We start from the raw sequence: 27664 nt of genomic DNA, 5'->3' as shown, positions 1-27664 counted from the left end.
TGAGCATTTCATATTAATTAAGAAATTGATCATCCAGAAATAATAGTAGAGGTAAATATCGATATAAGAATTAAGTAAAATATTTTATCATTATTTTTACTTACTAAATTGTAAGTTATTCCCAAACCATTTCATTTTTTCTACTCTCGTGTAGTATTTTCATACTTACAATTAGATTTTAGCCTATTAAGGTTTAATTATTTTTGACTAGTCTGTCTTCTTTAATAAGCTGTGAATTTCTCAAGGGCAAGTCCCTGCCTTATTCAACTTTGTAACCTTTCAGTTACCAGCAGTGTGTCTGAAAATGTCACAGTTACTCAGGGCATTGTTTTTTTTTTGATCAAAGAAAACTTACCTAGTTGTATCAAAATATTAAATCCAAAGTGTCAAATTAGCCAAATGCAAAGTGGATGGCTAGTGGGAAGCGGCCGCATAGCACAGGGAGATCAGCTCGGTGCTTTGTGACCACCTAGAGGGGTGGGATAGGGAGGGTGGGAGGGAGAAGCAAGAGGGAGGGGATACGGGGATAGATGTATATGTATAGCTGATTCACTTTGTTATACGGCAGAAACTAACACAAAATTGTAAAGCAATTACACTCCAATAAAGATGTGGGAAAAAAAGTGTTAAAAGTGAAAGAAAGAAAAACGTACTTGCAGTAAAGAAGTAAAGTTTTGTTAAAGGCAGATAATGAGATGTTTAGAAAATGAAAAATCAAATGAATGGAAAATATTTAATATTTTTACTATTTGATAAAATCCTCCCTGTATTTATATTTTTTGTTTATTTGATGGGAAATTAAAGGGTATTTCCATAGAGAGGGACCAACAGAGAGGTGACTGGGGAGTTGTCTGCTTCCACCATCAACAAAATAAGTTACACATATTTCTTTCCACTTGGATTTGACAGATGCTCTTTTTTTTTTTAATTTTTAAATTTTTATCTTTTTTAATTTAATTTTTTAAATTAATTTATTTTATTTATTTATTTTTGGCTGCATTGGGTCTTCGTTGCTGCACGTGGGCTTTCTCTAGTTGTGGCGAGCAGGGGCTACTCTTCCTTGCAGTGAGCAGGCCCCTCATTGCAGTGGTTTCTCTTGTTGCGGAGCATGGGCTCTAGGCACGCGGGCTTCAGTAGTTGCGGCACACGGGCTCAGTAGTTGTGGTGCGCAGGCTCTAGAGCGCAGGCTCAGTAGCTGTGGTGCACGGGCTTAGTTGCTCCGCGGCATGTGGGATCTTCCCGGACCAGGGCTCGAACCCGTGTCCCCTGCATTGGCAGGCGGATTCTTAACCACTGCACCACTAGGAAGTCCCTAATTTAATTTTTATTTTATATTGGAGTACAGTTTATTTACAGTGTTGTGTTAGTTTCAGGTGTACAGAGCTAAGGGATTCAGATATATATATATATATATATATATCCATTCTTTTTCAGATTCTTTCCATTACAGGTTATTAGAGAATACTGAGCAGAGTTCCCTGTGCTATACAGTAGGTCCTTGTTGATTATCTATTTTATATATAGTAGTGTGTATATGTTAATCCCACATGAGCTCTTTTCTGTTCTAGACACTTGGCAGGTATAGTGCTGGTGATAAAAAAGATGGCTGAGACCGTCTTCCTGCCAGCAAGAGTCACACCATCCAATAGAGGAGAGAGATAATCACAGCAGAATTTATCAGGTCTAATAATTGAGTTTAACATCCTATAGAAACAAGTAAGATGCTATCAGTTCTTGTGGAACTTGAGGGGGAAGAGTGTGGACCGAGAATGTGACACTTAATATAGAAATTGAAGAACTTGCAGGAACCAGGTGAGCACAAGAGTCAGGAATTGAGTTCCAGAGGGAAGGATTCTAACAAAGGGCCGGATAGGAGGAGAAGTTCACTGACTGGGAGAAGTGGTCCTTTGGAAACTTCCTGTCCCATTAAGGTGGTTTCTCCCAGATGTCTGTGAGTAAAACACTTATGGTCATGAATTCAATAAGCGGCAACAGTATAAATTGGTAAGCCTCGCCACCTAGCGTTGTCTCTCCTAACTTTTACCTGCCTAATGATTTAGTTCCTCAATATAACAAATTAGATTAAGAGGTGTTAATCTCTGACCTATTCTGCCCACCCCGCTCTCGATTCTGTGGGTCATTTTTTCCTCTTAATGGTGTGATGATAGTAAAGTAAAAATTCTGGCCAACTATCTTCTAAACAAGAGGAAACATCACTTTTCATTAAAAAGAAATTGTTTCTGTAGGAATGTTCTATATGCCTGGGAAAGAAAGATTCCAACGGTGTTCTCCGTGGTACATGATGACTGTCTTCCAAGCATTCCCTCCCTTTATCCCTATGACTCTGTGATCAAGGGCCTCGCTTCCAACTTTTAGAGGTCAGTGAAGGAAAACACGCACAGGCAGGTAAGTGCTGTGACAGCAGAAGGTACAGCAATCCAGGGTCTCAGACACTGGCAGTTCAATTACATAATTTGAGTCAGTTTTGTTGTTTTGCATAATCAGCACACTGACAATCTAAATGGCCCCTAGCCCTGTATTTATTGGTAAGTCCAAACAAGCAAATAATATAGTTTCTCATTCATTTGCTGGGAAATAATGAGGGATGATGCAGTCAGGTACTGTCTTAGATTCAAGTAGCAAAGAAAGTCTGGGATTAGCTTTGGCAATCTTGGTTGGCATGCTGAATTGGCTGGGATCTAGGGAGGAAAAATTGCCAAGGATGAGAGGATTTAGAGAACACTACATTCCTGCTTTTTATTGTTTGTTGAAAAATCACAGTGGTTCACTTGACCATAGAGTCACTTACAATGTTAAGGACATGGAGAAGATGTCAGTCTAGGCTTTAAAAATGACGGACTTCTAACTTGGCAGACACGCATGTGCTAAGCACTGAAATATGTTCTGGTTAACCATAAAATTTTCAAGGTGTAAAACTAAGTTTGCCCTTTTGATATTGAAAAGTCTGACTTCAACATGGTTTCTACTATATATATGTGTGTTCACACTGTCATGGGGAGAAATTATTTTTGGTATTAATGATGCTACAATACAGTGATTATTGAAGAGGGCTCAGAAGACTTTCCAAATTATTGTGTGACACTATAGTTTCATTATTCTGAGTATTGCTTGAAATAGGTGAGCAAATTGGCTAGAAAACTTGGTATGTATTGGCCCCGACAGTGTCTTTATTGCTTTTTATGTTTATATGTGTAGAAATAGAGAAGTGAGGTAACAGAATCATACAGATTTGCTTCTGATGATATCAAAAAATATAGAGATTTTTGCAGGAGAAAGATGTAAATGAAATGGTTAAACCCTGCCAAGAAAGGATTTTTATTAAAGAAGGAGTTAGGCTATTTTTTTTTTTTTTTTTTTACATCTTGCTTGCTTCCACATTTCTGTAATTATGAATAAAGCTGTTGTAAACATACATGTGCAGGTTTTTGTTTTTTGTTTTTTTTTAATCAGTCATCAATTTTAAACACATCAGTGTATACATGTCAATCCCAATTGCCCATTTCAGCATACCACCATCCCCACCCCACCGCGGTTTTCCCCCCTTGGTGTCCATACGTTTGTTCTCTACATCTGTGTCTCAACTTCTGCCCTGCAAACTGGTTCATCTGTAGCATTTTTCTGGGTTCCACATACATGCGTTAATATATGATATTTGTTTTTCTCTTTCTGACTTACTTCACTCTGTATGACAGCCTCTAGATCCATCCACGTCTCAACAAATGACTCAATTTCGTTCCTTTTTATGGCTGAGTAATATTCCATCGTATATATGTACCATGTCTTCTTTATCCATTCGTCTGTCGATGGGCATTTAGGTTGCTTCCGTGACCTGGCTATTGTAAATAGTGCTGCAATGAACATTGGGGTGCATGTGTCTTTTTGAATTATGGTTTTCTCTGGGTATATGCCCAGTAGTGGGATTGCTGGATCATATGGTAATTCTATTTTTAGTTTTTTAAGGAACCTCCATATTATTCTCCATAGTGGCTGTATCAATTTACATTCCCACCAACAGTGCAAGAGTGTTCCCTTTTCCCCACACCCTCTCCAGCATTTGTTGTTTGTAGATTTTCTGATGATGCCCATTCTTACTGGCGTGAGGTGATACCTCATTGTAGTCTTGATTTGCATTTCTCTAATAATTAGTGATGTTGAGCAGCTTTTCATGTGTCTCTTGGCCATCTGTATGTCTTCTTTGTAGAAATGTCTATTTAGGTCTTCTGCCCATTTTTGGATTGGGTTGTTTGTTCCTTTAATATTGAGCTGAATGAGCTGTTTATATATTTTAGAGATTAGTCCTTTGTCTGTTGATTCATTTGCAAATATTTTCTCCCATTCTGAGGGTTGCGCTTTTGTCTCATTTATGGTTTCCTTTGCTGTGCAAAAGCTTTTAAGTTTCATTAGGTCCCATTTGTTTATTTTTGTTTTTATTTCCATTACTCTAGGAGGTGGATCAAAAAAGATCTTGCTGTGATTTATGTCAAAGAGTGTTCTTCCTATGTTTTCCTCTAAGAGTTTTATAGTGTCCGGTCTCACATTTAGGTCTCAAATCCATTTTGAGTTTATTTTTGTGTATGGTGTTAGGGAGTATTCTAATTTCATTCTTTTACATGTAGCTGTCCAGTTTTCCCAGCACCACTTACTGAAGAGACTGTCTTTTCTCCATTGTATATCTTTGCCTCTTTTGTCATAGATTAATTGACCATAGTGTGTGGGTTTATCTCTGGGCTTTCTATCTTGTTCCATTGATCTATGTTTCTGTTTTTGTGCCAGTACCATATTTTCTTGATTACTGTAGCTTTGTAGTATAGTCTGAAGTCAGGGAGTCTGATTCTTCCAGCTCCGTTTTTTTTCCCTCAAGACTGCTTTGGCTATTCGGGGTCTTTTGTGTCTCCATACAAATTTTAAGATGATTTGTTCTAGTTCCATAAAAAATGCCATTGGTAATTTGATAGGGATTGCATTGAATCCGTAGATTGCTTTGGGTAGTACAGTCATTTTCACAGTATTGATTCTTCCAATCCAAGAACATGGTATATCTCTCCATCTGTTGGTATCATCTTTACTTTCTTTCATCAGTGTCTTATAGTTTTCTGCATACAGGTCTTTTGTCTCCCTAGGTAGGTTTATTCCTAGGTATTTTATTCTTTTTGTTGCAATGGTAAATGGGAGTGTTTCCATAATTTCTCTTTCAGATTTTTCATCATTAGTGTATAGAAATGCAAGAGATTTCTGTGCATTAATTTTGTATCCTGCAACTTTACCAAATTCATTGATTAGCTCTAGTAGTTTTCTGGTGACAGTTTTAGGATTCTCTATGTATAGTATCATGTCATCTGCAAACAGTGACAGTTTTACTTCTTCTTCTCCAATTTGTATTCCTTTTATTTGTTTTTCTTCTCTGATTGCCGTGGCTAGGACTTCCAAAACTATGTTGAATAATGGTGGTGAGAGTGGACATCCTTGTCTTATTCCTGATCTTAGAGGAAATGCTTTCAGTTTTTCACCATTGAGAATGATGTTTGCTGTGGGTTTGTCGTATATGGCCTTTATTATGTTGAGGTAGGTTCCCTCTATGCCCACTTTCTGGAGAGTTTTTATCATAAATGGGTGTTGAATTTTGTCAAAAGCTTTTTCTGCATCTATTGAGATGATCATATGGTTTTTATTCTTCAATTTGTTAATATGGTGTATCACATTGATTGATTTGCATATATTGAAGAATCCTTGCATCCCTGGGATAAATCCCACTTGATCATGGTGTATGATCCTTTTAATGTGTTGTTGGATTCTGTTTGCTAGTATTTTGTTGAGGATTTTGCATCTATATTCATCAGTGATATTGGTCTGTAATTTTCTTTTTTTGTAGTATCTTTGTCTGGTTTTGGTATCAGGGTGATGGTGGCCTCATAGAGTGAGTTTGGGTGTGTTCCTTCCTCTGCAATTTTTTGGAAGAGTTTGAGAAGGATGGGTGTTAGCTCTTCTCTAAATGTTTGATAGAATAGGCTTTAAAATAAATACTATTACAAGAGACAAGCAAGGACACTATATAATGATCAAGGGATCAATCCAAGAAGAAGATATAACAATTGTAAATATCTATGAACCTAACATAGAAACACCTCAATACATAAGGCAAATGCTAACAGCCACAAAAGGGGAAATCAACAGTAACACGATAATAGTAACACCCTTATAATAATAACACCCTTCTTACACCAATGGACAGATCATCCAAACAGAAAATAAATGAGGAAACACAAGCTTTATATTGATATTTATAGGACATTCCATCCAAAAACAACAGAATACACTTTCTTCTCAAGTGCTCATGGAACATTCTCCAAGAGAGATCACATCTTGGGTCACAAATCAAGCCTTGGTAAATTTAAGAAAATTGAAATCGTGTTAAGCATCTATTCTGACCACAATGCTATGAGACTAGATATCAATTTCAGGAAAAAAACTATAAAAAATACAGACACATGGAGGCTAAACAATACGATACTAAACAACCAAGAGATCACTGAAGAAATCAAAGAGGAAATCAAAAAATACCTGGAGACAAATGACAATGAAAACATGATGACCCAAAACCTATGGGATGCAGTGAAATCAGTTCTAAGAGGGAAGTTTATAGCAATACAATCCTACCTCAAGAAACAAGAAAAATCTCAAATAAAAAACCTAACCTTAATCTAAAGCAATTAGAGAAGAAGAACAAAAAACCCCAAAATTAGCAGAAGGAAAGAAATTATAAAGATCAGATCAGAAATAAATGAAAAAAAATGAAGGAAACAACAGCAAAGATTAATAAAACTAAACGCTTGTTCTTTGAGAATATAAACAAAATTGATAAAACATTAACCAGACTCATCAGGAAAAAAAGGGAGAAGACTCAAATCAACAGAATTAGGAACGAAACAGGAGAAGTAACAACTGACACTACAGAAATACAAAGGATCATGAGAGACTACTACAAGCAACTATATGCCAATAAAATGGACGACCTGGAAGAAATGGGCAAACTCTTAGGAAAGTACAACTTTCCAAGACTGAACCAGGAAGAAATAGAAAATATGAACAGACCAATCAAAAACAATGAAATTGAAACTGTGATTAAAAGTCTTCCAACAAACAAAAGCCCAGGGCCAGATGGCTTCACAGGCGAATTCTATCAAACATTTAAAGAAAAGCTAACTCCTATCCTTGTCAAACTCTTCCAAAATATAGCAGAGGGAGGAACACTCCCAAACTCATTCTATGAGGCCACCATCACCCTGATACCAAAACCAGACAAAGATGTCACAAAAAAAGAAAATTACCGGCCCAAATCACTGATGAACATAGATGCAAAATCCTCAACATACTACTAGCAAACGGAATCCAAAAGCACAATAAAAGGATCATGCACCATGATCAAGTGGGATTTATCCCAGGGATGCAAGTATTCTTCAATATACTCAATCAATCATTGTGATACACCATATTAACAAATTGAAGGATAAAAACCATATAATCATCTCAATAGATACAGAAAACATTTTTGAGAAAATTCAACACCCATTCATGATAAAAACTCTCCAGAAAGTGGGCATAGAGGGAAACTACCTCGACATAATAAAGGCCATATATGACAAACCCACAGCCAACATCATTCTCAATGGTGAAAAACTGAAAGCATTTCCTCTAACATCAGGAACAAGTCAAGGGTGCCCACTCTCACCACTATTATTCAACACAGTTTTGGAAGTCCTAGACACAGCAATCAGAGAAGATAAAGAAATAAAAGGAATCCAAATCACAAAGGAAGAAGTAAAACTGCCACTGTTTGCAGATGACATGACACTATACACAGAAAATCCTAAAGGTGCCCCAAGAAAACTTCTAGAGCTTATCAATGAATTTGGTAAAATAGCAGGATACAAAATTAATGCACAGAAATCTTTTACACTGCTTTACACTAACAGCAAAAAATCAGAAAGAGAAATTAAGGAAACACTCCCATTTACCACTGCAACAAAAAGAATAAAATACCTAGGAATAAACCTACCTAAGGAGATAAAAGACCTGTACTCAGAAAACTATAAGACACTGATGAAAGAAATCAAAGATGACACAAACAGATGGAGAGATATACCATGTTCTTGTATTGGAAGAATCAACCTTGTGAAAATGGCTATACTACCCAAAGCAATCTACAGATTCAATGCAATCCCTAGCAAATTACCAATGGCATTTTTTACAGAACTAGAACAAAAAATCTTAAAATCTGTATGAAGACACAAAAGACCCCGAATAGCCAAAGTAATCTTGAGGGAAAAAAATGGAGCTGGGAGAATCAGACTCCCGGACTTCAGACTATACTGCAAAGCTACAGTAATCAAGACAATATGGTACTGGCACAAAGACAGAGATTTAGAGCAATGGTACAGGATAGAAAGCCCAGAGATAAACCCACGCACATATGATCACCTTACTTTTGATAAAGGAGGCAAGAAAATACAATGGAGAAAAGACAGCCTCTTCAATAAGTGCTGCTGGGAAAACTGGATAGCTACATGTAAAAGAATGAAACTAGGACACTGCCTAACACCATACACAAAAATAAACTCAAAATGGATTAAAGGCCTGAATATAAGACTGAACACTATAAAACTCTTAGAGGAAAACAGGGGCAGTACACTCTATGACATAAATCACAGCAAGATCTTTTTTGATCCACCTCCTAGAGAAATGGAAATAAAAACAAAAATAAACAAATGGGACCTAATGAAACTTAAAAGCTTTTGCACAGCAAAGGAATCTATAAACAAGACAAAAAGACAAGCCTCAGAATGGGAGAAAATATTTGCAAACGAATCAATGGAAAAGTGATTAATCTCCAAAATATATAAACAGCGCATTAGCTCAATATTAAAAAAACACACAACCGAATCAAAAAATGGGCAGACCTAAATAGACGTTTCTCCAAAGAAGACATACAAATGGCCAAGAGACACATGAAAAGCTGCTCAACATCACTAATTATTAGAGAAATGCAAATAAAAACTGCAATGAAGTATCACCTCACACTGGTTAGAATGGGCATCATCAGAAAATCTACAAACAACAAATGCTGGGGAGAGTGTGGAGAAGAGGGATCTCTCTTGCACTGTTGGTGGGAATTTAAGTTGATACAGTCACTATGGAAAAGAGTATGGAGGTTCCTTAAAAAACTAAAAATAGAATTACCATATGACCCAGCAATCCCACTACTGGGCAAATAGCCAGAGAAAACCATAATCCAAAAAGAGTCATGTACCACAGTGTTCACTGCAGCTCTAATTACAATAACCAGGTCATGGAAGCAACATAAATGCCCATCGACAGACGAATGGATAAAGAAGACATAGTATACAATAGAATATTACTCAGCCATTAAAAGGAACGAAATTGGGTCACTTGTAGAGATGTGGATGGACCTAGAGACTGTCACACAGAGTGAAGTAAGTCAGAAAGAGAAAAACAAATATCATATATTAACTCATATATGTGGAATCTAGAAAAATGGTACAGATGAACTGGTTTGCAAGGCAGAACTAGAGACACAGATGTAGAGAACAAACATATGGACACCATGGGGGAAAGGAGGGTGGTGGTGGTGGGATGAATTGGGAGATTGGGATTGACATATATACACTAATATGTATAAAATGCAAAACTAATAAGAACCTGCTGTATAAAAAAATTAAATTAAATTAAATTAAAAAAAAATAACCACCCCCTCCCCAAAAATATGGCCAGAAGAACTAAATAGTCATTTCTCCAAAGAAGACATACAGATGGCCAAGAAACACATGAAAAGCTGCTCAACATTACTAATCATTAGAGAAATGCAAATCAAAACCACAATGAGATATCACCTCACACTGGTCAGAATGGCCATCATCAAAAAGTCTAGAAACGATAAATGCTGGAGAGGGTGTGGAGAAAAGGGAACCCTGCTGTACTGTTGGTGGGAATATAAATTGATACAGCCACTATGGAGAACAGTATAGAGGTTCCTTAAAAAACTAAAAATAGAAGTACCATATGACCCAGCAATCCCACTACTGGGCATACACCCTGAGAAAACCATAGTTCAAAAAGAGTCATGTACCACAATGTTCATTGCAGCTGTATTTACAATAGCCAGGACATGGAAGCAACCTAAATGTCCATCAACAGATGAATGGATAAAGAAGATGTGGCACATATATACAATGGAATATTAGTCAGCCATAAAAAGGAGCAAAATTGAGTTATTTGTAATGAGGTGGATGGACCTAGAGTCTGTCCTACAGAGTGAAGTAAGTCAGAAAGAGAAAAACAAATTCCGTATGCTAACACATATATATGGAATCTGAAAAAACGGTACTGATGAACCTTGTGGCAGGACAGGAATAAAGACGCAGAGGTAGAGAAGGGACATGACACAAGGGGTGAAGTGGAAGCTGGGACGAAGTGAGAGAGTGGCATGGACATATATACACTACCAAATGTAAAATAGATAGCTAGTGGGAAGCAGCCGCATAGCACAGGGAGATCAGCTCGGTGCTTTGTGACCACCTAGAGGGGTGGGATAGGGAGGGTGGGAGGGAGGCTCAAGTGGGAGGGCATATGGGGATATACGCATGCATATAGCTGATTCACTTTGTTGTACAGGAGAAACTAACACAACATTGTAAAGCAACTATACTCCAATGAAGATGAAAAAAAATTCTACAAGTTTTCAGTTCACTAAATTCATAGAGAAATGACATTTATGTAAAACAGACTTGGGTTCGAATCTCAGCTTCTCTAATAGACAGCTCTGTAAGCTTGGACAAGTTTATAATCTCTCAGAGCTTTAATTTCTTTACTATATGAAAATGAAAATGATTTTACTTCCCTTGGAGATTTGTTCTGAGAATACCATGAATTATTGCACACGAAGTACTTGTCCTGGTATCTGGCTGTCAAGGGCTGAATGTTTGTTCCTCTCCAAATTCTGTGGGATTCCGAACCCCCAAGGTGTTAGTGTTAGGAGGTGGTGCCTTGGGTAGTTGAGGAGGTCCTGAGGACAGAGCCCCATGAACGGAATTGGTGATTTTAGGGAAGAAGCCCAACTGGGCCCCCCAGTTCCTTCTGTCACGGGAGACCCAGTGAGGGGTCGGCAGTGTGCAGCCCCGAAGAGGGCCCTCACCAGAACCCGAACACGCTGGCACCCTGATCTCAGACTTTCAGCCTCCCGAACTGTGAGAAATACATGTTTGTTGTTTATAAATTTGTTGTAACCGCTCCACGGACTAAGACACTGACGGAGAGCAAGTAGTCAATAGATCAGCATCGTTATTATCTAGAACCACCCTGTTTATAAGAATCTGAATTTATTGTAAGTATATATATGTATATATAGCTATGATTTCCTGAATCTCTGAATACTGCAAGCCGTTAGTGGTAGGGATCATGTAGGTCTGTCTTTGAATTTTCTACAGCGTAGAGCTGCTCATGGTAGCCTTTGGTGCTGTAGGAAACCGTGAGGGCGTGGAAGGCAGTTTCCATGGACTTACCATCCCGGTCAGGTTGGGGTGAGGGGTATTTTTTGCATAGATGGGGGAATTGCAGACAATATCTTCTTCTGTGTTTGTTAACTGCAGGGTCCTCAACTGACACAATCTGGGAAGCCAGCTGGGATTTTATTCTCAGATTCTGTTCCTTGAGGTCTCCTCATCAAGACATATAAAAGCATACCAAAGAACAGCAATGAACCTAACAAATATCGTGTTTCCAACGTCCAGAATTATCCTGTCAACTTCCTGTGCCTATTTGCTTTAAGAATTTCCTTTAGAGATAGAAATACGTTAAAGTCGGTTAAACTGCCTTCGACCGTCTCTTCATGTTCCTTCCTGCACTTTCTCTCTGAGGTGATCACCGTCATGAGATTAGTATACACCTTTTCAGCCAATTTAAAAATTATTTTACACACATAATAAGTGGATATCTGTGTGTGTGTGTTTTCATTACATTCTGTAAACGCAGTTGACTACATGCATTTTCCAGTGACTTGTCATTGCCATCTTTTAACAATTGCTCCTACTTTTAACAATTAGAGAGAGGCAGGGTCCAAACAGGCTGTAGCTTTAAGATGCCGGAAATAGGGGTGGGAGGTGCAGATTAGAGGGGCTTCTATTCCGGAGGATATAGGTCTGCAAGGTAGCAGCAGCCAAGAAATTTTCCCAGGATTGGAAGTGGAGTCTTCACGGGACAAATATCACATTAGTGCTTTTGGACTCTTTCACATTATATGAAAGTCTTTGTTTGGCTTCATAGGTGCTGTATTTAAATAATTTGCTTCACCACCATTTATTCTATTTTTCCTATGAGCATATGTTAGTACTTTTCATTTTACTTTATAAACAAAACCAGGAATTATAAGCATACAGGATACTGCTTACAAGGTTCAATTAAATTCAACAAACTTGGACTGAGGGATTTCTGTGTTCTAGCCAGATAATTCCCAACCAATCTGTGGGCCTCAGGCATCATTTCAGATTTTGTGTCTTGGCTCTTGAATCTGACACAATGTCATCTCCAGGCCTGGGAACTATTGTTCTCTCATTTCTCAGTGTGATCCTTTCCCAGAAAAGATGGCCCCTTGGTTGATCCACACCCAGTTCCACCTAGGAAGTTGGTAAAGTCTTCTCCTGCAGAAATTGACCCGTTAGATCATCCCTCCCACTAAGAAGTTAGGCCGTCTCAAAACCTCGTGGAGATTAGGAAACCAGCACTATTTCAAAAGGCAAATAGTTTCACGTTTTATGGCCCTTACATGGAATGTACTTCTGCTGCTAAAATTTCTCTACAAGAACATGACAGGATGGAGAAAGTAAATACAAAGGCCCTGACCTTTGTCAGTCTGTCTTTTGGGCTTCGACATCATTTCTCTGGTGGAGACCTTTTAGAGACCACATTCTCTCACTCCACAGAATTTAAGCTGTTTATTTGATTTTTCAAGGATGCAACTTTGAAGATAAAGAGCTGCCACACCAACCCGAGTCCGTGACAGAGGTGTAGCTTACTAGCAACCTGGCCTCTACAGCAGGAAGGTATTTCGCTGGATCCTGGCCCACTTCCTCTTAAGCGTTCTCTGTGTCTCAAAGCATCTCCTTCCTGTGAAGAAGCACAGAGTTGCTCAGACGTCTGCTTCCAACTTCAAAGCCTTTAGAATTTTGTGTATCCTTTCCACCTACTGTCTAGCATTTATTCTCAGAGCTTTCTGGCATGGATTATGCTCAAGCCTCATTTGTGTAAAATGTGGGCTGGTTGACATAGGTCTTTGCTCTTGTATCTGTCGGAATCAAAGGAGAAATGTCTGGTCAAATACATTATATTCATAAACCTCATATTGCCAGGTGACAACCAACTGAGCATTTCTGGGTCAATTCTAATGTAATTATTAATCAAAGCACAGTCTGTTTTCCTCAATTACAGGTCATTTTTGCTTATTTCAACCCTTGCCGTGGAATTTTTAGGCTGTGCTGAAATTGATTAGTGCATGGTCAGTACACTTCAATCCTAAATCTTGTTGTATCCATAGCTGGGCTGGAGAGATCAGGGATTAGAGGAAGCCCGTGTGATTCCACAAATAATCTTTTGAGACTCAGAGATTGTTTAATGCACTGTTTGAGCTAGCTTTTGGGATTGACTTCGCCACTGATCCTATGCCATGGAGACAGACAGTTTGAAACCATCCTTGACTGCTGTTTTCCAGGAAAACAGGAGGTCTGAGCATTGAATCTAGATAAATCTCCCAGGAGGTAAATAAGGAAACCATGGAAAAAGCAACCCAACAGTATTGCCATAGCAACAATGAGAGGACAAGCAACTATTTATCTGGCTCAATATATATATTTTTTGTATGTAATTATTTTTAAAAGATTCATGGTTTGTTTTGCCCAAGGAAGTAGACTCAGAGAGATTTAAGGGAGAGCTGGTCCACAGGGATTCTATTAGTGCCAGGCTCTTCCCAACCATATTCAAAATGTTTATGGACACAGATAAGTAAGAGATAAATGGGACTTTTCACAGTTGTTACTGATTGTGGTCACATTGAATGGGACTGTTTGGGGTGATGGCTTTTCTGTGGCCCTTTCGGGGGGGGTCTGTGAGGTCACAAAACTCAAAGTTTTTGCTTTTTTTTTTTTTTTACAATATTTACGAAATTTGCAATCATGGCTGAATCTGTTGGTGCCTTGGGATGAATCGAAGCTGGCACCAGACTCTACCAAGAGTTGTTCTCCTTTCGTGGCCAATGGACTCATGTGAAAAGATACATGGAATGAATGCCTGATGCACTTAAGAAACTCCTTGATGAAGCAATAAAAACTGTTAATGTTCTTAAGTCTCTACCTGTAAGTGTACATCTTTTTAATATTCTGGGTGAGCAAGTGGAAAGTGTATATAAAGCACTTCTATTGCTTCCCACAGTACAGTGGTTGTCTTGAGGAAAACCGCTTATGCAATTGTTTGAATCAGGAGCTCAACTCATTGCTGTGTTTTCCTTTAACACCATTTTAACTTGCAAGCACAATTCCATTTCTCTTATTATTTTTTTAGAGATATAGCAATTTCCTGTAAAAATATGTTATGTTAACATGTAATGGGTGTATCAGTGTTATTTTTAAATGAGTTAATACGTAACTATTCAATTTTTTTCAGTTTTAATTTCTATATGATAAATAACCCACATGAAGGAGGATTTTGGGGGGGCTTCAATACTTTTAAGAGTGTCAAAAGGTTCTGAAATTAAAAAGTTTGAGAACTATGGCTCTAGGGTAATTTTTCTGAAATAAACTCACTTTTGCCTGTATAGTCTCTGGTAACTTCAGCGTTATGACGTTTCTGTAATTCTAAGATTCTTTGATTTTGATTTTAACGCTCTGAGCTTTTTACAAGATACTGGATCAGGAAAACATGGAGGTCTGGCCTGATTAGAGGTCTTTTAGTAGTTAGCTATCTGCATTAGACAGATTTCAGTAGGATCTGGCGTTCATTCCTTCATTTTTTCCAACAGACATTTATTGAGTATTTGCATTGTGCAAATCGTGGTGCTGGTTGACGTGAAGGATACACAGTGAATCATACTTAGAGGCATTCGATTGGAATCTCTGTGATAGCAGGAATCTTGTCTTCTCCACGTTGGGAGGCAGTGTGGAAAAGGCGGAAATTGGTAGAAATCCACATCATTCTCTAGCTGTGTCTCCTTGGGCAGGTTACTTAGCCTCTCTGAGCCTTTCCTTTATTTGTAATGTGATACCTAACCTTTTGGTTTATTTTGATAATTAGTAACTGCATGATATAAAATGCTTTTGCAGTATCCTGGGATTTCATATCTAAGCTACATAAACGGTTTTACTTTGTAGCTATTTGCCAACCCAGGGAGCATAGAAACAAATACATTTTCAAACAGGAAATTCTATACATATGTGTAAAAATAATCTTTTTTTTAAAGTCTAATTTAGTAAAGCAGAATTTGTTTATTTATTTTCTCTTTTTTTTCCCTTCTAGCTTTATTGAGGTATAATTGACAAATATAATGCATATACTTAAAGTGTACGATGGGGTGATTTGATTTACATATACGTTGTGAAATCTTTACTACAGTCAAGCTAATTAACACCTCCATCACCTCACAAAGTTACCTTGTGTGTGTGTGGTGAGAGTGTGTAAGATCTACTCTGTTAGCAAATTTCAAGTGTACAATACTGTATTATTAAATATAGTCTGATCCTCAGAACTTATTCATCTTCTAACTGAAAGTTTGTTCTCTTTGACCAGCATCTTCCATCTTCCCGACTCCCCAGCCCCTGGCAATCTCCATCCTACTCTCAAGCAGCATTTATTTTTAAAGAACCAGAAAATAATCAGTCTATCTTTTTTATAAAGAGAGCTGATTTCCATAAAAAATAAGTTTCAGTAACTTTGGGGTATGTTACATTAGGTTGTGTTAATCACTGTTAAAGAAAAACTATTCCATGGTGCTTGTTAAAGATGGTAAATCAGCCTTTGTTCAGGACCATCGCAATAGATGTAGGGACCACTGCAGTGGGATTTTACAGTGGGAGAGGGATGGGGCTGAACCCAGAATACAGCAGTGCAGGTGGGAACTTATAGCCAGGGGGGCAGAGTAGGGGTCATGGGGTGAAAAATGGCTAAGAGCAGACATCCGGGGGAAGGGGAGTTCCAGGGAAAGTGGCCTAACCAGATTCTTGCTAAAGACAGGTGCTCAGACATCACCTTTGGGATGGTGGGCGCTGAGGACCCAGGTTAGGTGTTGAGCGTGACCAGGTAGCTGCAAGGGTGAGGGCTTCTGGTTAAACTGACTTTGCAGGGTTCTTGCTAAAACTTGATTTTATAAGGAAGTGCGTGAAAAGCCTAGGAGAAAGTTCAGGAGCCTGACTTTGGTCAAGCAAAGAAACTCTGTCACCATAATCAGAACTGTGTTTTAGTATAGTCATTTCGTTTATCTTTACTCATTTTTGTCACTATCCTTATAATAAAATACTGCATAATAGGGGAAAATAAAACAGATAGAAATTCCATAAGAATGCTAAAAATGAATACGCATCAAGTCAAGCCAGGGAAAAGCTTTGAATGAACTGTTCCCTGAGATGTAAATGTACATCATTTTAAAACTATTGGCAACCCTGTTTAGTGTTAAATCATTAAAAATGCTGTTTCATTTCATCGAAAGAAAGTATTTTTAAGAAAGTGTACTTATATTAAGGTTATTTTATTGCTGTTTTAAATATTTGCTTCATATAAATCCATTCTATAAATCAGAATTTCATAAAATATTTACTGTGTTTCTTAGTGCAAGTGCTCTTTGAAAATCTTTACAGGAAGGTGGGTGTGCCTTTGACAGGCTATTTTCACGCAGCTCTGCTTGTGCAAATTACAGAACGTGAATTTTCTTTCTCTAAAAATAGATTGTCACTTGCCTGGTGACAAGTGACTCTTTCCAGAGTCTTTCTGTGGCAGAATGATGTTTGACTTCTGGTATTTATTCAGAGGTACATGAATTCAAATATTGCATCTGTAGAAATAGATCCAAATGTGTTGTAGCGTTAAAAATAGTTTTACTTATATAGAAAAAAAAAACACTGTTAGTCTTTAACTTATGATTGAGTAATGGGACAGAAGCTGGAGAGTCTGCATAGAATTGGTGTACGCTGATAGTTATTTTTAAGTGTGGAATTCTGGAGTATAGGTGGTGTAGAGCCATGACTGCTGTGTACAGAGGCCGAGGCACAGGGGAACTGATGCCCAGAGTTAGATATATGTACTGCAAACGATTTTTACTTTTCTCATCGTTCTCCAGCAACTCTGCTGGTCACATTTGCATGCATACTCATTTAACAGGCTACCTGTTGCCATGGTAGCACAGAAGAAAAATGAAACCTATTATTTTATGAGGTGAGAGCTCCCTAGAGATACAGGTGCAGACTGGTGAGAAGGTTGCTTTTGCTTTTGCTTTGTTGAGCTCCCAAGGTTATGGGCCTAAGTCTGTGATCACAAGTACCGTAGGGGCCGGGGGGCTTGTCTGAGGTCTCCCTTCCCTGTGACCTAGTAGAGATCCACACACCCACTAGACCACAGGGATCCAAATCTGGTTCCACTGATAACGTGGCAACAGTGCATTGATGGACATCAAGACAAATCCAAGTACAATGATTTTCCAATGTGAGTTATTAGCTGACAAATAAGTAAGTCCAAATGCTTCTGTTTCTCTTCCTAGGGTGGGGCTGACAATTCTCCCTGTTCTTTTGCCTTTTTGAGATAAAGTAAGTACTGAAAGTTTTCTCTCCGTGCATTTTCTAAAAACAAATGAGGTGTCAAGTGAGATCACTGGAATTCAAAGGAATCTTCCAGAGAACTGCAGATTACAATGCTAGTGTTATTTCTGTCACATGTGCGTGTTGTTTTTCAAATGCCTCTTGCACGCAGGGTGTTACATGGACTCCCCGTGGGGTGTGAGACTCCGTGGTCCACAGTTAGTGAAACTGAACCACGTAAAGACGCCAGCCAGGAGCAGATGAGGAGAACATGCAGCTCTGTTCTGTGCTCCCGGCCCATCTTTTTCCACTCCATTCGCTGGATGCTGTTCTAAAAAAGACCCACGTCCTACTCTGCCAGAATCATGTTGTTTATTTGAGTCTTCCCAAAGAAGACAGTGTTTTGGAGGAGCTTTGTAGATAGCCAAATGCAGAGTGGATGCTATCGGGAGAATTCTGTCAATCGTACACAGATATCAAGTGCCTGCTCTGTACCAAGCGTTGGATGAGTTACTATGGTGAATTGTTCAATTCCACTCGTTACATGTTTTATTGTGTCATTTAAACTTTCTTTCTAAAATGCAGTTTTCTTTGTAAAGGGGCAGTTTTAATTTTTTAAATTTTATTTATATTTTTACATTTTCTTTATTTTTTAATTGAAGTATAGTTGATTTGCAATGACCCAGGTGTACAGCAAAGTGATTCAGTTATATATATATATGTTCTTTTTCAGATTCTTTTCCCATTTAGGTTATTACAAAATATTGAGTATGGTTCCTGGTGCTCTACAGTAGGTTCTTGTTGTTTATCTATTTTATACATAATAGCATGTATATTTTAATCCCAAATTCCCAATGTATCCCTCCTCCCCAAAAGGTGCAGTTTTAAAACAAATCACTTGAAGAGAGATGGTGAGAAGCTTGAGATATTGACTTAACAAACCAGAAGCACACACACACACACACACACACACACACACACACACACGTGTGCGCTCACTCAGACCCTTAGAGAGGTGTAGAAAAACAGGTAGAAAAATAGATGGGCCGATGTAATTTAACTGAAAGAACTGAATGAGAGAAATTTTTGGATCCAGGGAATTTCTCATCTCTGTTGGATAGTACGTGTTCATTCTACTCTCTCTTCAGCTTCCAAGCACGTCCTGCCTTGGTTCCCTTCAGGTTGTTTTTTTTCTGACATCTCCTCCTGATGCCCTGCTCCCTTGCCTTTCACCTCTCTTCCAGCCCTGCAGGAGGAGATGGTAGTGGAGCTTGCAGACAGGCGCCGGGCCCTTGTTCAGCTCTGGCTCTGGCTCCCCGCCCTCACGCTGCCCTTGCCCGCATGGCGAGGGCTCATACAGTGCTGCCCGAGCCAGTCCAGACCCGCCCATGGAGAGAGAAGGGAAACACTGCAGACAAGCGTTTAGAAGCTTTGATGTCAATCTGGTAGAGGAGTTTTGTCTATTGAATCTAACAAAATATTTGGTTGGTATTTTGTATGTTTCAAAATGTCATTTCTCTAGTAATAGATCATTTTGTTTTCCTTTATTGTATTATCTTTTTTTAAAGTTTCATTAGAAGGATAATGGGACTTCCCTGGGGGGCCAGTGGTTAGGACTCCGCGCTTCCACTGCAGGGGGCACGGGTTCGATCCCTGGTCGTGGAACTAAGATCCTGCATGCCGTGTACAGCGCAGCCAAAAAAGAAAAAAAAAAGGATAGTGAATACTTTTTAAAGAGCATTTATCATAATATGGTCTTTATGAAGCTCTTGATCCCTGAGTTCTTGAGATGATTAGATGAATCTAATCTAAGCATTTCTAACTATGAACGAAGGTGTTTATTTATTTATATTTTTTATTGAAGTATAGTTAATTTACAATGTTGTGTTAGTTCAGGTGTACAGCAAAGTGATTCAGTTATACATATATAGATATCTATTCTTTTTCAGATTCTTTTCCATTGCAGGTTATTACAACATCTTGAATGTAGTTCCCTGTGCTGTGTAGGTCCTTGTTGTTTATCTATTTTATATATAGTAGTGTGTATCTGTTAATCCCAAACTCCTAATATATCCCTCCCCTCCTTTCCCCTTTGGTAACCATAAGATTGTTCTCTGTGTCTGTGAGTCTCTTTCTATTTTGTAAATAAGTTCATTTGTATCGTTTTTTTTAGATTCCACATATAAGTGGCATCATATGATATTTATTTTTCTCTGTCTTACTTTGCTTAATACGATAATCTCTGTTTTATCATCTTTTAACAAAGCAACAGGCCACATGGAATATGGGGCCCGGGGAGAGAAAAGGCAAAAACACCAGGTTTTTCACGGTAGACCATTTGAGAAGCACTGGTCTAACATACCCTCAGGTTCTCTGAAGATGCCCTTGGATTTCCTACCTTCATGCCTTTGCCTATTTTTTAGCTAATACTGCCTTTCTTTTAAAACCCAACTGTAATATCCTCTCCTTCATGAATTTTCCCTGAACTCTTGCACTGAAGTTCTTTGTGTTTCTGCTGAAACCTGGGACCAGTACTTATTGCAAGTTGGGTCAGTTAACATTCTGTACAGGTGTACTCACCTCTCTGCAGCACCACGTTGGAGGCTGTCCCTGAGAAATACAGGGTGATGGACACCTGGGTTAGAAGCCTGACTCTTGTCATGTGTCAGCTGAGGGACCTTGAGTCAGTCACCTAGCCTCTCTGTGCCTCAGTGTCCTTATTCATCAAATGGGACTCTTGTTAGCACTCAGCTCTTAGGGTTGCTATGAAGATCGAATAATCCATGCAAAGAATTAAGTGGACAATTCCTGGCACATACCAAACACTCAGTAAATGACTGCTATTATGTTTTTCATTATTAATATTAGCAACATGTTTAGAATATTTTTATTGCCTTTGTTCAGGCAATAAAATCAATCATCTAATTGCTTTGCTTTAAGGAAAAAGAGATAAGAAGAAACTCCCGCAGATCCACTCTTTGAAGACACAGGTAGAAAGGGTGGGGTGCAGAAGTACGGAGAGTGATTGGATTTCTGCAGATTTCTACTGGGCCTTAGAGAGCTAGTCAGGGCAGCTGAGGCATCCTGGTTTGGGCTCTGTGCACATAACTTGAGTCACTGTTATGATACTTTTTCTTACAGACAAAACTCACAGTACCAAAAGGAAAATGGGATTAAAAAAAGAAACTTGAGAAGAAGGCAAGATATCTAAAAATATCCCCATCAACAAAATACTTGGCTGGAACACCTGAATTTTCTGAGTATAATTTTAGTTAGGTAAACATTGAAAAGATATATTTTCCTAAAAAAAGAAAGGGTAATTTTATAGAAGATCATCATTGGCAGGAATCTTCAGATTCAGAAGATCAATTTTGCAAAAGATTTTCCTTGTTTTAAAGAGTAAGAAGATGTGAATTTGAACAAGTTGCAATAATGGTGATCAACACCTAACTGCTTAACTGACAAGATTTACCCCCAGATAGGCTTCTTTGTAGGATTATTATCTAAGAACATAGACATGTAGATGGTAACTATGGTGCTTGATCATGTGACATTTAAATGAAATGATTGTTTTAATGTGTGGACTAAACAAGTACATATATTAAAACCATGTTTATGGATATATAGATGTCTAGGATGTGCTTTATTGGGCCTTAAAAAGTGGGTAAACTCTCCTCAGTGTAAGTGGAAATATATTCAGTATATAACTAAATTAAATGCCAAGCAAAATGGTGTTGAATTTAAGGGAGTGTATTATGGTTTTGTGGTCAAATTATTTTGGGTATATTGAATGTCAATTTGAAAAGGAGACTATAAACAAAATTCTGGGAAGAGCTAGGAACAAGATTTAATAGCTGCTTAAGCCCTTGCTAGACAAGGTTATTAATACAAAGACATAACTTACTATAGTTGGATGCTAAGAAAAACAAAGTAATACTCAGAGTATTTAAAGCCTTACAATCTGATTCTCTATCTGTAGGTGTACACACACACACACCACACACACTCAACATTTGTTAACATACCCACCAGGTACATGCATAGATCTGAATAAAAGGAACGATAAACATTTTTGGAAGAGAAGTTAAGCTGAACGCACACACCCACTTTCAATAACAAGGTCTGTGAGACTTGAAGGGCACAACGGTCTGACAGGGGAGTGGTGAAATCATCACAGACTGTTGAGTGATTCAAAATGAGATCAGACAAAACACTTTAAAAGTGCACTGTTCGAAACAGTCCGATGTTAGAAGATAGTAAAAAGATGCCCTAATTCGGTCTGTCCCACTTCTAACTTTTAATGCTTTCTTTTAGCTTAAAAATAGAAAAGTATAATATTTACAGAAGTACTAAAAGCTTGGCCTGAACGCTAAAGTGCTTATTATTTAGCAATAGCATATATGATACTCGTGTCTTTGTTGTAGAAACAACAGAAATGTTGCTATATGTCTTGGTCCTTTCCCGCTACTAGAAATCAAAAATGAAGAAAGAGCTTAGGGTTCAGAACACTACTTAAGAACTGGCTGGTAGATTTGTTGTTAAAATTTAAGTTCTAAACACACATATCCAACACAACACACCTTGATTTTGTAGCCCAAATGAAAGAGGATTAAGTTTTTCCCCCCGTATACAATGTCTTTATAATTGGATAAAAACATATGAAGATGATGGGAAAAGGGTAAAGGATTCTTTGAGAATTATTAGCTAATGTATATAAAAAAGAGACATTGGAAAGTGACTGGCAATATATTTTTATAGACAAGCCCTCAAAAATAGTCAGCCCAGTCTCAAAAATCCTCTTGAGTCCAATAAGCAAACTTTTAAAACACCACCCCAAAACGGGGGGACATCGGGTGAGAAGCAGCCTCCAGAAGAGTTATTTTTTACATTCTCCCTGATCCCCCGATGGTAACTTAAAAACTGGTGAGCACATACAATCTCTCTATATCGTTTGGTTTCTCTTATATTCAAAGGCAGTCAGGGTGCTACGTAAAATAAATCAAATTGAGAAGAAAGGGCTCAATACATTTTTCTAACAGTTTCCAACTTACGCTTTTTTCATTTAACCTGCAGTGATGTGGGTGGGCATTCCTGCCCACCTTTGGGAAACTTTGCACCAGCCCTGGGAACTCACGATGCCCCAGAGTCAGCCGATGTGACATTTTTGGATAAACCACTGGTTAGGTTCACGACCCTATGTATCAGCTGCCTGGAGCCAGTTCTGCCAGAGCCCTCCCTGATCTGTAGACTGTTTCTCGACCAGCACTGTACCCTCCGAACTGTCCAAGTTCTCGTGGCTCAAGGACCACCCCATCCCATGTAACTGCTTTTATATAAACCTCATAGAAAATTGGCTTATGCTAACTTCTCTTATAATCCCTGCTTCCCAAAGTATGCTATTTGATACCAAGTCTACTTACCTGCAAAAAACAGAGAGGAGGGTCATTTGTCCAGTTCTCAAAGTTTGCTGTGGTAGTGAGATAAGATTAAACCACTTCATTTTCCTCAGGAAGCAGTGCTGGTGGAGGGGTGCTGGCCATGGGTGACATTTGCCTTGGTGCCTGGCCCACCCCTAGGGGGTAGAAGATGTTACATAAACATCTGTTGAATGAATGAAGAGTTATTTCAAAGTAGGCTCAATTTTGGTACTACTCTTTCTGCATCCCCTCCTTAGCAAGTGGCCACCTAGAGTGACCACAGCCCCACAGGATCTGCAAAAACCCAGAAAGAAGAGAAAGGATGGGAGTTTAGTGACAAAAGAATAAAAATGGCACTCTGTGTTGAGCCACCTTTTGAATGTTGAGCGTCTGTACAATATTCGACTAGCCTTAAACTATTCAACGTGACGTATTGGGGGAAAATCGTGGCATTTTGAAGACAAACACAACTGTGTCTGAATCTTAACTTTGCTACTTACTAATATTTAAGTAGCAGAGCAGATTATTTAATCTCTCTGAGGCTCAGTTTTCCTTCACTGAAATGGAGAAATTACCTTTTGCCTTGGAAGCTTGTTGTGAGGTAAATCACTTCATATAGTGTGTGCAATGTGTCTCAACAATAGTAATGACAGTTTCTTTTTTTTTGAGTATCTTCTAGATGCCTGGGTCAGGGCTGGTGTGTATCCAGACACTTTCATTAATCTTCCCACTAAATGTGCAAGGTGAATAGTTTCATTCCCATTATGCAGATCATTAAACTGAGAGTCAGTAACGTAAAGGGATGTATACAAGGTCGCGGAGCTGAGAAGTGTGAGAGAAGAGACTTGAGTTTAAATTTATCTAACTCCTGAGCCTAAGCTTTTCTTTACCCTGATTAATAAATATTATTCCTTCCCTTGCCCAAAAGAAATGGAAGTAACCCAATTCTCCCTTTCCTAGTTAATCTGGTTGCCCTCTTCTAGAGGGTAGTAGCCCTATTACCCACAATAAACACCAATAGGCCCATCTGTTCTGTTCATTCTGCTTACTTATTTAAAATCTAACTGTGGGCTCCATACATAGAGTGTTCTTGGCTATCATTACTGGATTGCACATCTTTTCAGTAGATCTCTTCTCTGTTATTTCAGGTTACACACTGCAACACTGAAATCCAGAGAGGTTAGGGGATGCAGTAAACTTTTAGAGCCATTGAGGTAACTCCGGTTTTCTGGATGTGTCAAAGTACAATCGTTTCTATCTTCTGTCCCGAGCAGCATGAGAGCAGAGATTCTTCTGGCCACGCATCGGTGTATGATGTCAGTGGGAACTCTGAATGTTAAGGGTGGAGATGCTTAGCTTGGATGATCTGCCTTTGGAGCTGTTAGCAGATCTGGCAATGCTTAGACCCATCGCTGAGTCAGAAGGATATGAACCTTGGACTTTAAGTGTTGCCTTTAATTAAATGAGCCTGGCCCCAATTAGATTCTGGCAAGTCAGCTATTTAGAAAGTGCTCATTCTTTGGAAATCTTCTGACTTTCCCAAGTTTTGTTTTTACTCAGCATCTTGGATTTGTTTTTGTTTTCCCCTATCAGATTTATAATCGCTTGGATACAAATTGCTGTGGGTTCCGACCTCGGAAGGAAGACGCCTGTGTACAGAGTGGACGGAGGCTGAAGTGTGAAAGCCAGGACGCTGTGGCTCTAGCCCACATCGTCCAGCGAAAGCAGGACCCGAGGCACTTGGTCTTTATAGACAACCAGGGTTTCTTTGACAGAAGTGAAGATAACTTGAACTTCAAACTGTTAGAAGGCATCAAAGAGTAAGTTTCTTGATGTAGTAACATCTGCAGGACATTACATTTCTCTTGAACAGGTAGTAAGGTCTGGAGAAGACTCGCAGCCTGTGTCTGATCAATTTAGCCCTTAAAGAGAATCTGGGAATGGAAGCCCAGAGAAGGGAACCAAACCCAAGGGGAAGAGAACAAGGGTGCCGCCAGGTTTTACCGTCACTGACCCCCGTGCAACCTACAAAGGTCCTGCTGCGTTTTCACCTCCATCATGTTGCTTGACCCTCACTGTGAAAATCCGTGTGGGTGAGGTTGGAGTCATGTGGAGGTCTGTGGAATAGGAAGCAGCACAGCAGGGGTGAGCAGGTGACAGGCGCTCCATTACCAGGGCACAGGACCGGGGAGCTAACAGACGAGCTGATATCGACAAGGCAGTATGTCCAAAGGCAGAATAAACTCAGTGACTTTGATCAGCGCATGGGAAGTCAGAGCCCGTCGGCTGAGTAGGACACGGTGGCCAAGGACGATGGCTGTTTAATTCAAGTAGGAGGGTTTCTGAGCATTTGAAAATCCTTCCATAGACATAGATTATGGGGAAAGGTATCTTGAGCTTACACTCAAGAAGTATTTGGAAATATAGGGAACTAAGACACTCCATAGTGGCAGGAACCTCACTGCAGAGTCTGGGCTATTCGCCCCCAACCGTGGAGGTTGAGGCTACATTTCAGTGCTCCCCCCAATAAGCATACTTCATAGTCTTTGTACCTTAGTGAGAAATCGGGGTCACTGAGAAACTGGGGTGTGTGTGTGAACTTGAAGATAGAAGGGTGCTTTAGTGAAACAGTCAGCGAGCCTTTTGTGAAACTGAGTGACTGCTGGGAACACATGAGCGAGCCGAAAATTGAGGGTAGAAGCCAGGTCTTCCAAGTCGAAGCCCAGTAATTTTTCTGTTCCTATTTCTCTTGTTAATAAAACTCTGAAGCATATTTCAACAATTCTTCCTAGCTCCATGAATTAGGTAATGTGGATTTTATGGTCTTTTGACACTAGAGACAATGAGGGTTTCAGGAGCCCCACTTTCATGAGTTTTTGTTGTGTCTTTCCCTGTTAATACTCATTCTTCACATCTCTTTGTGGATTGAAGGTAGAATATATGGATTCTCTTAGATTCTCTCTTCTAAGTGTCTAAGCTCAGGAAATTTTACGTGTAGGAAAATTTACATACCAGAGGCATCACTTACTGAGTTGGTATTATGGGGTCTTCTTTAAATCCTTGCGTTTCCTCTTAGAATTAAGTGTATGCCTGGAGAATCCATCTATCCTATACATTCATAAAAATATGAATAACGTTTTATTTATGCTTTCAAAGAAGATTTAACCTTAAATGCATTATGAGGAGTAAAGAGTTTAAAGTTAAATCTTCTTTGAATATGTACTTTACCCATTCAACAGCAAAAATGAAGGCTTTGCTAACCCAGATTTATGCATAGAATATTTCTATTAATCAGTGTAATGCAAAGTCAGGTAATGTTTTTGATTTTCCCTTATGAAAAGGATTAGTCGCTAAAGAGATCCATGGTTTTAGCAGTTTCATCTCGTACATTCTGCCACAGCTAAATTAGTTCAAGGGCCATAGAATTGATAAATCATGGATTATTAGTACTTCATAGAGCAAAAATTCTTACTTAATTAGTACTGTGGTCACTAAATTATATAGGACATGTCTTCGGGGAGCTCAGAGAATCTGATTAGCATCTTTTAAGCACGTCCAGCTCTGTGGCCTTTGGTCTCTCTGCAGCATCAGAAATGCTGCAGCACGTGGATTTGCTGTATTCATACGCCCTCAGTGCTATCCCCAGCTTGCTCCACTGACCTTTGGAGAAGGTGCTTAGAGGCCTGAAACTCCTGGCAGACTGTACTCTTGAAACACGTAAATGTTCTGTTTTAGTTTTTAAGGAACAACTAAGTTTACTATTACACTCCACTATTTGTACTGTGCTTTCATCAGCATTTTAATGAAAGCTTGGAGAGAGGCCACATTGGAGATTCAGCAAAACATTGCTGGCAATTTTGAACCAGAAATTTTACTAAGTCCTTCAGATAATGTATCTGCTAGACCCCTGGCTTTATTCTTTCTAAATGAAGAGTGGAAATCTCAATGCACTCTCTTTAGGTAATTCAGCAAGGATCCTTCTAAATTGACCTCAGGTTTTCCAGAGAGATGCTTCATTGTGGAGTGCCCTGGGTCTCAAACTTGAGTTTTGCTAAATTTATTTGAAAACAATTTAGTATTCCGGTTTAATAGAATGTTCCCAGATTCTTAGAAATCCCGAAGTATTATCTGAACCAAAGGCAGTTCTTTATTTGATTGGGCATTTTGGAATGATTTCTTTCTTTTTACTACATACATTTTGGATTATTTCTCATTAAATTCAGTCATGCATCTTCTCCTCTAGAAGAGTACTTTACTGAAATTGTCAGCATTTTTCTTCTCATATTTCCTTGCATAAAACCCCATGTTGGCACTTATAAGGTTACGATTCTGCTTGACTGATTAAAGTGGTTTCTATGGGTGCAGTGGGGCTTAAGATTGAGGAAAGTA

General features: G+C 38.8%; 1 protein-coding gene across 2 annotated transcripts in view; it reads left to right on the top strand.

Annotated features, from left to right (window-relative positions):
- Positions 1-27664, top strand: part of GASK1B (golgi associated kinase 1B) — a 74206-nt gene that overhangs the window by 29247 nt on the left and 17295 nt on the right. For both annotated transcript variants that reach the window (XM_082391339.1, XM_082391340.1), the window contains exon 4: positions 24869-25095. In XM_082391339.1, the coding sequence (XP_082247465.1) occupies positions 24869-25095 (227 nt within the window). The remainder of the gene's footprint in view (positions 1-24868; positions 25096-27664) is intronic.

This window comes from Balaenoptera borealis (genome assembly GCF_965194805.1).
Source record: "Balaenoptera borealis genome assembly, chromosome: 4".
Classification (NCBI taxonomy): Eukaryota; Metazoa; Chordata; class Mammalia; order Artiodactyla; family Balaenopteridae; genus Balaenoptera; species Balaenoptera borealis.
The sequence above is the reverse complement of the archived record's forward strand: the minus strand, read 5'-3'. Positions and strand labels throughout refer to the sequence as shown.